Below are 12,222 nucleotides of genomic sequence, written 5' to 3'. Positions count from 1 at the left end.
GTCCTGGGAGTGTTTGATGGGGACAGTGTAGAGGGAGCTTTACTCTGTATCTAATCCCGTGCTGTACCTGTCCTGGGAGTGTTTGATGGGGGGACAGTGTAGAGGGAGCTTTACTCTGTATCTAACCCCGTGCTGTACCTGTCCTGGGAGTGTTTGTTGGGGGACAGTGTAGAGGGAGCTTTACTCTGTATCTAAGAGGATAATATTTGTCTTTTCAGTTTTGGGACAGAGCAATCTTCACCAGTTACCCTGTAAACACTTTGTGGATATGGATGAGCTTCCTAATTTTATTAACCGGCTCCTGGAGAAGGTTTGTTCTGGAGCAGTATATGCGATTCCTGTGGACTATTCTGGGTGAAGTTAGCTGGGACAGAGTCACTTTCTGTTCATTGTTGACACTGAGAGTGTGTTGGGTCCGAGAACCCTGACAGCAAAAAAATCATCAAAATATCAATCTTCCTGAACTTAAAGATTGACAAAGAAGTTGATAAAGAAGGGTAGGAGAAACTATGAAGCTGGGCTAGCGCTTAATATAAAAAAGGATAGCAAGAGTTTTTATAAATATATAAAAAGGAAGAGGCTGGCTAGGGTGAACATTGGTCCCTTAGAGGATGAGAAGGGGGACTTAGTGGTAGGGGATGGGGATATGGCTGAGGTCTTGAATAACTTTTTTGTTTCTGTCTTCACGGAGGAGGACGTGAATAATTTGCCGGGTGTTAGAGATGGAAAGGTGGTAGGACTGGAGGGTCTTAATGACATTACTGTTACTAGAGAGGCGGTGCTCGACAGACTGGAGGGACTGATTGTGGACAAGTCACCAGGACCGGATGGAATGCATCCGAGGGTTCTGAAAGAAATGGCGGAGGTGATAGTGGATGCCTTGGTGGTTATTTTCCAGATGTCGCTGGATTCCGGGGAAGTGCCGGAAGATTGGAAAACGGCTAATGTTACGCTGTTGTTTAAGAAGGGTGCCAGGCAAAAGGCAGGGAATTATAGGCCGGTTAGTTTAACGTCTGTTGTAGGTAAAATGTTAGAATCCGTCATCAAGGAGGAAATAGCGAGGCATCTTGAGAGAAAGTGCTTGATAGAGCAGACGCAGCACGGTTTCGTTAAAGGGAAGTCGTGTCTGACAAATTTACTGGAGTTCTATGAGGATGTGTCTAGGGCGGTGGATAGAGGAGAGCCGGTGGATGTGGTCTTTCTTGATTTTCAGAAGGCGTTTGACAAGGTACCTCACAAGAGGTTATTGCAGAAGGTCAGGGGACATGGAGTTGGGGGTAGGGTGTTAGCGTGGATAGAGGATTGGTTGTCAAATAGGAGGCAGAGAGTGGGGGTCAATGGGTGCTATTCGGATTGGTGGTTGGTGACTAGTGGAGTGCCCCAGGGGTCGGTGCTGGGGCCTCAGCTATTTACCATTTATATAGATGATCTGGAGGAGGGAACCGAGTGTATGGTGTTGAAATTTGCTGATGACACCAAGATTGGTGGAACGGCAAATTGTGCGGAGGGTGTGGAGAGTCTGCAGAAGGATCTAGATAGGCTGGGTGAATGGGCCAGGAAATGGCAAATGGAATTTAATGTTGGCAAGTGCAAGGTGGTCCACTTTGGTAGGAATAATGGTAGGAAGGGTTATTACTTAGGTGGCGAAAAACTGCAGCAGGCGACGGTGCAGAGGGACCTCGGGGTCCTTGTGCATGAGTCGCAAAAACCCAGCCTGCAGGTGCAGCAGGTGGTCAGGAAGGCGAATGGGATGCTGGCCTTCATAGCGAGGGGGATTGAATATAAAAGTAGGGAGGTCTTGCTGCAGCTGTATAGGGCATTGGTGAGGCCGCAGCTGGAGTACTGTGTGCAGTTTTGGTCGCCGTACTTACGCAAGGATATTTTGGCCTTGGAGGGAGTGCAGAGGAGGTTTACTAGGCTGATGCTGGAGTTGAGGGGGTTGAGCTATGAGGAGAGGCTGAATAAACTGGGCTTGTACTCGTTAGAGTTTAGAAGAATGAGGGGAGATCTCATTGAGACGTATAAGATGATGAATGGGCTGGATAGGATAGAGGTGGAGAGACTCTTCCCGCTCAGAAAGGACAGTAGGACTAGGGGGCACAGCCTCAAGATAAAGGGGGGGCGGTTTAGAACGGAGTTGAGGAGGAACTTCTTCACTCAAAGGGTGGTGAATCTCTGGAATTCTCTGCCCGTTGAAGTGGTGGAGGCTGCCTCGCTAAATATTTTTAAGACGCGGGTTGATGGGTTTTTGATAAGTGAGGGGATTAAGGGTTATGGGGAGAGGGCGGGAAAGTGGAACTGAGCCACGACAGACCAGCCATGATCTTATTGAATGGCGGGGCAGGCTCGAAGGGCTGGATGGCCTACTCCTGCTCCTATTTCTTATGTTCTTATGTTCCCCACACTCTCTCAGTCTGTGCCCTCTCTCTCCTCTGTCCACACATTTTCTCTCTCTCCCACTTCTATCCATTCTCACATTCCCCCCCTCTCTCTCCCTCTCCATTCCCCCTCCCTCTCCGTGCCCGTTCCCCCCCCCTCCCTGCCCGTTCCCCCCCCCTCTCCCTGCCCGTTCCCCCCCCTCCCTCTCCCTGCCCGTTCCCCCCCCTCCCTCTCCCTGCCCGTTCCCCCCCCTCCCTCTCCCTGCCCGTTCCCCCCCCTCCCTCTCCCTGCCCGTTCCCCCCCCTCCCTCTCCCTGCCCGTTCCCCCCCCTCCCTCTCCCTGCCCGTTCCCCCCCCTCCCTCTCCCTGCCCGTTCCCCCCCCTCCCTCTCCCTGCCCGTTCCCCCCCTCCCTCTCCCTGCCCGTTCCCCCCCTCCCTCTCCCTGCCCGTTCCCCCCCTCCCTCTCCCTGCCCGTTCCCCCGCCTCCCTCTCTCTCTCTCTCTCTCCCCACTTCCCCCCCTCTCTCTGTCCAGGGTTCAGGATGTGGATTGTGTGATGTGCTGCCTCTTTCTACCCCCTGTAGGGGACCTGCACCTTCCCCTGCAGCCTATGTACCAGCTCTGTGCTGTCCTGGCAAACCATTCGCTCTCTGCTCAACCTGCACGACCAAGAGCTGAAGAAGATGGAGAGACAACTGCAGGAAAACTCCAGGAACAAGTCTCATCCCTTCAGCACGGTGAGAGATCCATCAACGGGATTCTTCCAGAGATATCCCACCCACATCACATTCTCCATTAGAAACAATTCAGAGACACACTCGTTAATAACCTTCCACTGCTCAGAGAGGGTTCACCCCAGTGTCCAAACTCAATCTGAGACAGGGGGGAACTGCTGGATAAAGAAACTTTCCTCTGTATCTAACCCCGTGCTGTACCTGTCCTGGGAGTGTTTGATGGGGGGACAGTGTAGAGGGAGCTTTACTCTGTATCTAACCCCGTGCTGTACCTGTCCTGGGAGTGTTTGATGGGGGGACAGTGTAGAGGGAGCTTTACTCTGTATCTAACCCTGTGCTGTACCTGTCCTGGGAGTGTTTGATGGGGGGACAGTGTAGAGGGAGCTTTACTCTGTATCTAACCCCATGCTGTACCTGTCCTGGGAGTGTTTGATGGGGGGACAGTGTAGAGGGAGCTTTACTCTGTATCTAACCCCGTGCTGTACCTGTCCTGGGAGTGTTTGATGGGGGGACAGTGTAGAGGGAGCTTTACTCTGTATCTAACCCCGCGCTGCACCTGTCCTGGGAGTGTTTGATGGGGGACAGTGTAGAGGGAGCTTTACTCTGTATCTAACCCCGTGCTGTACCTGTCCTGGGTGTGTTTGATGGGGGGACAGTGTAGAGGGAGCTTTACTCTGTATCTAACCCCGTGCTGTACCTGTCCTGGGAGTGTTTGATGGGGGGACAGTGTAGAGGGAGCTTTACTCTGTATCTAACCCCATGCTGTACCTGTCCTGGGTGTGTTTGATGGGGGGACAGTGTAGAGGGAGCTTTACTCTGTATCTAACCCCGTGCTGTACCTGTCCTGGGAGTGTTTGATGGGGGGACAGTGTAGAGGGAGCTTTACTCTGTATCTAACCCCGTGCTGTACCTGTCCTGGGAGTGTTTGATGGGGGGACAGTGTAGAGGGAGCTTTACTCTGTATCTAACCCCGTGTTGTACCTGTCCTGGGAGTGTTTGATGTGGTGGGGGGACAGTGGTTTGAATGTTTACTGACTGGCCTGTTTATATTATAGTGCCCCCAGTGTACTCGGATGGTGCAGAGGGATTCGGACAGTCTGTGTGTCCTGTGTCCGCAGTGTCCAGGATCCGATCGTCAGGATTACCGCTTCTGTTGGGATTGTCGCAGCAAATGGATGGCCTCCCCCGACAGCCCCTCCTGTCCTGGGGAATGTCACCCCCGGGAGTTGCTGCGATCGTGTGCGACCATTAACCTGCCCCGCAGTGCAGTGCACCGCTGTCCGACAGTGAGGAGATGCCCTGAATGTCATGAGCTTCTCAGTCACCAGGGTGGGTGTAACAACATTATCTGTCCCCTGTGTGGCTGTGAGTTCTGTTACCGCTGCCTCGTCCAGGACATCTACCACGGACCATACTGTACCATCGTTCCCAACCAGCCAGGCTGCTAACCACTCTGCCATCACAGGCCATTCAGCCCTCTCACCCTGTACTAGCTCCTCTGATCCAGCTCTCCCTCCAGTGACACCCAACCCCCCACGATCTCTTCCCCACCCCCCCCCCCCCCCAGTCAAATCATTTCTCCAAATCCCTTCGGAAAGTCAATCTGCTTCCGGCGGTGCCTCCCAGACAATCAGTGGATCACTCCAGCAAAGAAGGAGGCCATTCGGTCCATCAAGTCTGCACTGACCACAGCCCCACCTATCCCCATAACGCCATGCATTTATCCCAGCTGGTCCCCTCGGCACTGAGGGGGCAGTTTAGCTCAGCTAATCCGCCTAACTACCACATCCTTCGGAGCACCCAGAGGAAACCCACGCAGACACGGGGAGAACATGCAGACTGCACACAGACAGTGAGCCGAGGCCGGGAATTGAACCCGGGTCCCTGGTGCTGAGAGGCAGCAGCGCTAACCCACTGTGTCACCGTGCCGCTGGGATTGAACCCGGGTCCCTGGCGCTGTGAGGTAGCAGCGCTAACCCACTGTGTCACCGTGCCGCTGGGATTGAACCCGGGTCCCTGGTGCTGTGAGACAGCAGCGCTAACCCACTGTGTCACCGTGCCGCTGGGGTTGAACCCGGGTCCCTGGCGCTGTGAGGCAGCAGTGCTAACCCACTGTGTCACCGTGCCGCTGGGGTTGAACCCGGGTCCCTGTGAGACAGCAGTGCTAACCCACTGTGTCACCGTGCCGCTGGGGTTGAACCCGGGTCCCTGTGAGACAGCAGCGCTAACCCACTGTGTCACCGTGCCGCTGGGATTGAACCCGGGTCCCTGTGAGGCAGCAGCGCTAACCCACTGTGTCACCGTGCCACTGGGATTGAACCCGGGTCCCTGTGAGGCAGCAGCGCTAACCCACTGTGTCACCGTGCCGCTGGGGTTGAACCCGGGTCCCTGGCGCTGTGAGGCAGCAGCGCTAACCCACTGTGTCACCGTGCCGCTGGGATTGAACCCGGGTCCCTGTGAGGCAGCAGCGCTAACCCACTGTGTCACCGTGCCGCTGGGATTGAACCCGGGTCCCTGTGAGGCAGCAGCGCTAACCCACTGTGTCACCGTGCCGCTGGGATTGAACCCAGGTCCCTGTGAGACAGCAGCGCTAACCCACTGTGTCACCGTGCCGCTGGGATTGAACCCGGGTCCCTGTGAGGCAGCAGCGCTAACCCACTGTGTCACCGTGCCGCTGGGATTGAACCCGGGTCCCTGTGAGGCAGCAGCGCTAACCCACTGTGTCACCGTGCCGCTGGGATTGAACCCAGGTCCCTGTGAGACAGCAGCGCTAACCCACTGTGTCACCGTGCCGCTGGGATTGAACCCGGGTCCCTGTGAGGCAGCAGCGCTAACCCACTGTGTCACCGTGCTGCTGGGATTGAACCCGGGTCCCTGTGAGACAGCAGCGCTAACCCACTGTGTCACCGTGCCGCTGGGATTGAACCCGGGTCCCTGTGAGGCAGCAGCACTAACCCACTGTGTCACCGTGCCGCTGGGATTGAACCCGGGTCCCTGTGAGACAGCAGCGCTAACCCACTGTGTCACCGTGCCGCTGGGATTGAACCCGGGTCCCTGTGAGGCAGCAGCACTAACCCACTGTGTCACCGTGCCGCTGGGATTGAACCCGGGTCCCTGTGAGGCAGCAGCGCTAACCCACTGTGTCACCGTGCCGCTGGGATTGAACCCGGGTCCCTGTGAGGCAGCAGCGCTAACCCACTGTGTCACCGTGCCGCTGGGATTGAACCCGGGTCCCTGTGAGGCAGCAGCACTAACCCACTGTGTCACCGTGCCGCTGGGATTGAACCCGGGTCCCTGTGAGGCAGCAGCGCTAACCCACTGTGTCACCGTGCCGCTGGGATTGAACCCGGGTCCCTGTGAGGCAGCAGCGCTAACCTGTTACTGATCACCACAACTTGCTATGTTTAAATCAAATCTATGTACTCTATGAATGGTATGCTTTATCTGTATAGTGCGCAAGAAACAATACTTTTCACTGTATCCCAGTACATCGGACAATAATAAATCTAATCTAATCACCTTAATTTGTTTCTCCAGCTTCCTGTCCCCTCTGGTTACCCACCCTCCTGCCATTGCGAAACACTTCCTCCACATTCACTCTCTCCAAACCCCCTGCTGAAACCAAATCCCTCGATTCGATCTCGCCCTCCACCTTCTCTGCTCTGAGGAGAACATTCCCAGCTTCTCCCAGACTCCTTGCATGGAATGAAATCCCTCATCCCGGCTCCCATTCCAGTAAAGTGCAGCGCTCCCTCGGCACTGACCCTCTGACGGTGCGGCGCTCCCTCGGCACTGACCCTCTGACGGTGCGGCGCTCCCTCGGCACTGACCCTCTGACGGTGCGGCGCTCCCTCGGCACTGACCCTCTGACAGGGCGGCGCTCCCTCGGCACTGACCCTCTGACAGTGCGGCGCTCCCTCGGCACTGACCCTCTGACAGTGCGGCGCTCCCTCGGCACTGACCCTCTGACAGTGCGGCACTCCCTCGGCACTGACCCTCTGACAGTGCGGCGCTCCCTCGGCACTGACCCTCTGACAGTGCGGCGCTCCCTCGGCACTGACCCTCTGACAGTGCGGCGCTCCCTCGGCGAGTTTTGTAACTGAGAGCTGCCGTTCTGATGTGATAAATGTGGAAATTGAATGATCTTCAGATTATTTGAGTTTGGGTCCAATCTGAATCAGTTTAGAATTACTTCCAGAATCCGTCCCAAACTTTCACTGACTGCAGTACACCACCACCCTCCAGTGGTCACACACCATACTGCAGTCTGATCTGATTCCCAACAGACAGGTTACAAATTCTATCGCCATTTCCAAATTATTTCGAATCAAATTTCACTATCTGTAACTCCTTTACCACCTCAGGACTTCACACCTTTATTTTTACAGCCGGTGACACTCTTTTCTATGTCCTCCCTGCTGGCTCCTGCTCTGCCCAAGACTGCAAGGAACTACAAAGGGTTGTGAATGTAGCCCAATCCATTACGCAAACCAGCCTCCCATCCATTGACTCTGTCTACACTTCCCGCTGCCTCGGGAAAAAGCAGCAGCGTAATTAAGGACCCCACGCACCCCGGACATTCTCTCTTCCACCTTCTTCCATCGGGAAAAAGATACAAAAGTCTGAGGTCACGTACCGACCGACTGAAGAACAGCTTCTTCCCTGCTGCTGTCAGACTTTTGAATGGACCCACCTCACATTAAGTTGATCTTTCTCTGCATCCTAGCTATGACTGTAACACTACATTCTGCACTCTCTCCTTTCCTTCTCGATGAACAGTATGCTTTTGTCTATCGCCCACAAGAAACTTTTCACTGTATCCCAGTACATATGACAATAATAAATCAAATCAAATATTTTTTCCTTCATTTGTTTCTGGGACAGGGTGTCACTGGCTGGGCCAGCATTTTTTACCCATCCCTAATTGCCCCTGGAGAAGGGGGTGGGTGAGCTGCCTTCTCCAACCCGCTGCAGTCCCCGTGTGCTGTAGGTACACCCACAGTGCTGTTAGGGAGGGAGTTCCAGGATTCTGACCCAGTGACAGTGAAGGAACGGAACGGCTGATATATTTCCCAGTCAGGACGTGAGTGACTTGGAGGGGAACTTCCGGAGGATGGTGTCCCGAGGTACCATTGACTCTCGGTGGAGGGAGTGAGTGTCTGTGGATGGGGGGGCTGGGGCTGCTCTGTCCTGGATGGTGTTGAGCTGCTTGAATGTTGTTGGAACTGCACCCATCCGGCAAGTGGGGAGTATTCCATCACACTCCTGACTTGTGTCTTGTAGATGGTGGACAGGCTTTGCGGGGGAGACAGGAGGTGAGTTACTCACTGCAGGATTCCCAGCCTCTGACCTGCTCTGGGAGCCTCTGGGTCCAGTTCAGTTTCTGGTCAATAGTAACCCCCAGGATGTTAATAGTTGGGGGGATTCAGTGATGATAAAGAGTGCAGGAGTGAGGGGGAGAGCGAGATTAGACTGGGTGGGATATTAAAGGGTGAGGGGGAGAGTGGGATTAGACTGGGTGGGATATTAAAGGGTGCGGGGAGTGAGGGGGAGAGTGGGATTAGACTGGGTGGGATAGTAAAGGGTGAGGGGGAGAGAGTGGGATTAGACTGGGTGGGATATTAAATGGTGCGGGGAGTGAGGGGGAGAGTGGGATTAGACTGGGTGGGATATTAAAGGGTGCGGGGAGTGAGGGGGAGAGTGGGATTAGACTGGGTGGGATATTAAAGGGTGCGGGGAGTGAGGGGGAGAGTGGGATTAGACTGGGTGGGATATTAAAGGGTGCGGGGAGTGAGGGGGAGAGTGGGATTAGACTGGGTGGGATAGTAAAGGGTGAGGGGGGAGACTGGGATTAGACTGGGTGGGATATTAAAGGGTGCGGGGAGTGAGGGGGAGAGTGGGATTAGACTGGGTGGGATATTAAAGGGTGCTGGGAGTGAGGGGGGAGAGTAGGATTAGACTGGGTGGGATATTAAAGGGTGCGGGGAGTGAGGGGGAGAGTGGGATTAGACTGGGTGGGATATTAAAGGGTGCGGGGAGTGAGGGGGAGAGTGGGATTAGACTGGGTGGGATATTAAAGGGTGCGGGGAGTGAGGGGGAGAGTGGGATTAGACTGGGTGGGATATTAAAGGGTGTGGGGAGTGAGGGGGAGAGTGGGATTAGACTGGGTGGGATATTAAAGGGTGCGGGGAGTGAGGGGGGAGAGTGGGATTAGACTGGGTGGGATATTAAAGGGTGCGGGGAGTGAGGGGGAGAGTGGGATTAGACTGGGTGGGATATTAAAGGGTGCTGGGAGTGAGGGGGGAGAGTGGGATTAGACTGGGTGGGATATTAAAGGGTGCGGGGAGTGAGGGGGAGAGTGGGATTAGACTGGGTGGGATAGTAAAGGGTGAGGGGGAGAGTGGGATTAGACTGGGTGGGATAGTAAAGGGTGCGGGGGGAGGAATCTGGGAGTTTGGTCCAATTTCGGACACTCAGCAGTGTGTCTGCAGTGAAGTTTTGGAGCAGCAGATGGTGATCTCGCTCCAGAGATCCGAAATCCTCCTGTGGCCATCGGTTATTGGGGCCTTGCACCGTCTGACTCCAGCCTCGTGGCCCCCCCACCCCCCAACTCAGGTGGGTTGGGAGTCAGCACCTTCAGGAGAGGAGGAGGACCCTGTACCCCAGTGAGAGTCAGCACCTTCAGGAGAGGAGGGAGACCCTGTACCCCAGTGAGAGTCAGCACCTTCAGGAGAGGAGGGAGACCCTGTACCCCAGTGAGAGTCAGCACCTTCAGGAGAGGAGGAGGACCCTGTATCCCAGAGAGAGTCAGCACCTTCAGGAGAGGAGGAGACCCTGTACCCCAGTGAGAGTCAGCACCTTCAGGAGAGGAGGGAGACCCTGTACCCCAGTGAGAGTCAGCACCTTCAGGAGAGGGGGGCTGGAGGTACGGTTATCCCTGGGGGTGGGGATAGGTGGGTGAGTCTGGGACAGTCTTGTGTTCAGACAGGGTACCCTGAGAGATCAGCACAGCCCTGGGGAACGAGTGTCTCTCTCTCTCTCTCTCTCCCCCCACCCCTCTCCCTGTTCCCCTCCTCCCCCCACCCCCGTGGCCCAATTCGGTCTCCAGTCTCTCCACCCGCCACCCCCCCTTCCCTGTGGGGGCGGAGACAGACAGTCACACCCCAGCCAGCCCACTGCCCCTCTTTAAAAGAGTGGGGCTGGTGGGAGGGGGGTGCACCCACTTCTCAGCAGGCGCTAGTTAAAGGCAGTGTCTGTCGACTGCTGTCTGCTGGAGGTCGGGAGGGCGGGTGGGGTCTCCCGGTCTCTGCTGTGGGGCAAGACCCCCCCCTCCCCCCCCCCACCCCTGCAATGCACCCTTGCAGTGTTCACTACAACACAGAGAGAGAGAGACAGAGAGAGACGGTCACTCCAGGCTCATTCTACCTTCCCTGTCCCCGCTGCCTTGGTGTGGGGGGATAGAGTGGGGGTGTCTCAGTGCCCTGGGGGAGTGAAGGGGTGCAATATAGCTTCCCCCCCCCCCCCCCACCCGACCACCATCATTTATCTCCAGAGGACAGACCCACCTCCCCCAGGTTTGATTTGAGGTTGTGGGATCTTGCTGTGCGGCCAGGGACATGTCCTTTGAGGAGAGGGCAAGGGGAGGTGGAGGAGAAGGGCAGGTTATATTGGAGTTCGATGTCTCTGGAGGAGGGGTGTGGGGGGGACGGTGGGGCGCTGATATAGGCCCCTCCCATCTCACCCCGCCCCACCCCACCCCACCCCACCCCACGTTGAATAACATCACATCCAGAAACAATATAACTGCGAGATCGATTTGGGGTTGTGGGATCTTGCTGTGTGGTGAGGGCCAGCACCTTACGGGGTGAGGGGGGGGGGGTGGTTGTAAGGAGAGTATGGGGGTGGTGGGTTGGTGGGTTGGTGTTCGATGTCCCGAGGAGTGTCCCAAATACAGACCCCCTCGACCATGCCCCGTAGAAAGCATTCTTTCTGGTTGTATCACAGCTTGGTCTGGGCTCCTGCTCTGCCCAAAACCACAAGGAACTACAAAAGCATCGTGAACATAGCCCAATCCATCACACAAACCAGCCTCCCATCCATTGACTCCGTCTACACTTCCCGCTGCCTCGGGGGAAAAGCAGCCAGTGTAATTAAGGACCCCACACACCCCCAACTGACTCAAGAACAGCTACTTCCCTGCTGCTGTCAGACTTTTGATGGACCTACCTCACATTAAGTTGATCTTTCTCTACACCCTAGCTGTGACTGTAACACTACATTCTGCACCCTCTCCTTCTCTATGAATGGTATGCTTTGTATAGTGCACAAGAAACAATACTTTTCACGGTGTCCCAGTGGGTGCGACAATAATAAATCAAATCTATGTACTCTATGAATGGTATGCTTTGTCTGTACAGTGCGCAAGAAACAATACTTTTCCACTGTATCCCAGTACGTGTGACAATAATAAATGAAATAGAATCCAGATCCGGGAGCAGGAGAATCCGGTTCGGGATTTCTCTCCTGCTGCAACATGTTTGAGAAAAGTTGCTCTGACTTGATCCATTGTCTGGAGTTGCTTCAACATTTACCGTACAATCCGGTATATACACAGCAGCCAGGTATCAGGTATCGGCCGCCTTAACCCGACCCGGGACAGCCCACTGCGAACCTTCCGGGGACCTGCCAATCCCAGAATCATCCTCCATCTACTCGGGACCCCCTGGCGTGGCGACATGCCGCCTCCCCCAGTCAAATAGTCATTTTCGTTCACATGTACTGGATACAGTGAAAAGTATTATTTCTTATGGGCTATACAGACAAAGCATACCGTTCATAGAGAACATAGATTTGATTTATTATTGTCACACGTACTGGGATACAGTGAAAAGTATTGTTTCTTGTGCACTATATAGACAGAGCATACCATTCATAGAGTACATAGATTTGATTTATTATTGTCACATGTACTGGGATACAGTGAAAAATATTGTTTCTTGTGGGCTATACAGACAAAGCATACTGTTCATAGAGTACATAGATTTAATTTATTGTCACATACTGGTGTACAGTGAAAAGTATTGTTTCATGTGCACTGTACAAAGCATACCA

The 12,222-nt window shown here is 54.7% G+C and overlaps 1 protein-coding gene across 1 annotated transcript; it reads left to right on the top strand.

The window, feature by feature from the left end:
- Positions 1–213: 213 nt before the first annotated feature.
- LOC145340799 (E3 ubiquitin-protein ligase RNF19A-like) lies at positions 214–5,181 on the top strand. The gene is made up of 3 exons (XM_080185262.1): positions 214–310; positions 2,962–3,114; positions 4,167–5,181. The coding sequence occupies exons 1-3, from the start codon at positions 269–271 to the stop codon at positions 4,557–4,559; spliced, it is 588 nt and encodes a 195-aa protein (XP_080041388.1). The 5' UTR covers positions 214–268; the 3' UTR covers positions 4,560–5,181.
- Positions 5,182–12,222: the final 7,041 nt, after the last annotated feature.

Source organism: Carcharhinus amblyrhynchos, unplaced genomic scaffold (assembly GCF_965287045.1).
Source record: "Carcharhinus amblyrhynchos unplaced genomic scaffold, sCarAmb.v2.hapA chromosome_1439, whole genome shotgun sequence".
NCBI lineage: Eukaryota > Metazoa > Chordata > Chondrichthyes > Carcharhiniformes > Carcharhinidae > Carcharhinus > Carcharhinus amblyrhynchos.
The sequence above is the reverse complement of the archived record's forward strand: the minus strand, read 5'-3'. Positions and strand labels throughout refer to the sequence as shown.

What these genes read in the sequence shown, in the direction of transcription:
- LOC145340799 (XM_080185262.1), top strand. Translation starts at nt 269, where the DNA reads ATGGATGAGCTTCCTAATTTTATTAACCGGCTCCTGGAGAAG. An exon ending in TTAACCGGCTCCTGGAGAAG is followed by an intron (nt 311 to 2,961) that starts GTTTGTTCTGGA and finishes TACCCCCTGTAG; the next exon opens with GGGACCTGCACCTTCCCCTG. An exon ending in AGTCTCATCCCTTCAGCACG is followed by an intron (nt 3,115 to 4,166) that starts GTGAGAGATCCA and finishes TTTATATTATAG; the next exon opens with TGCCCCCAGTGTACTCGGAT.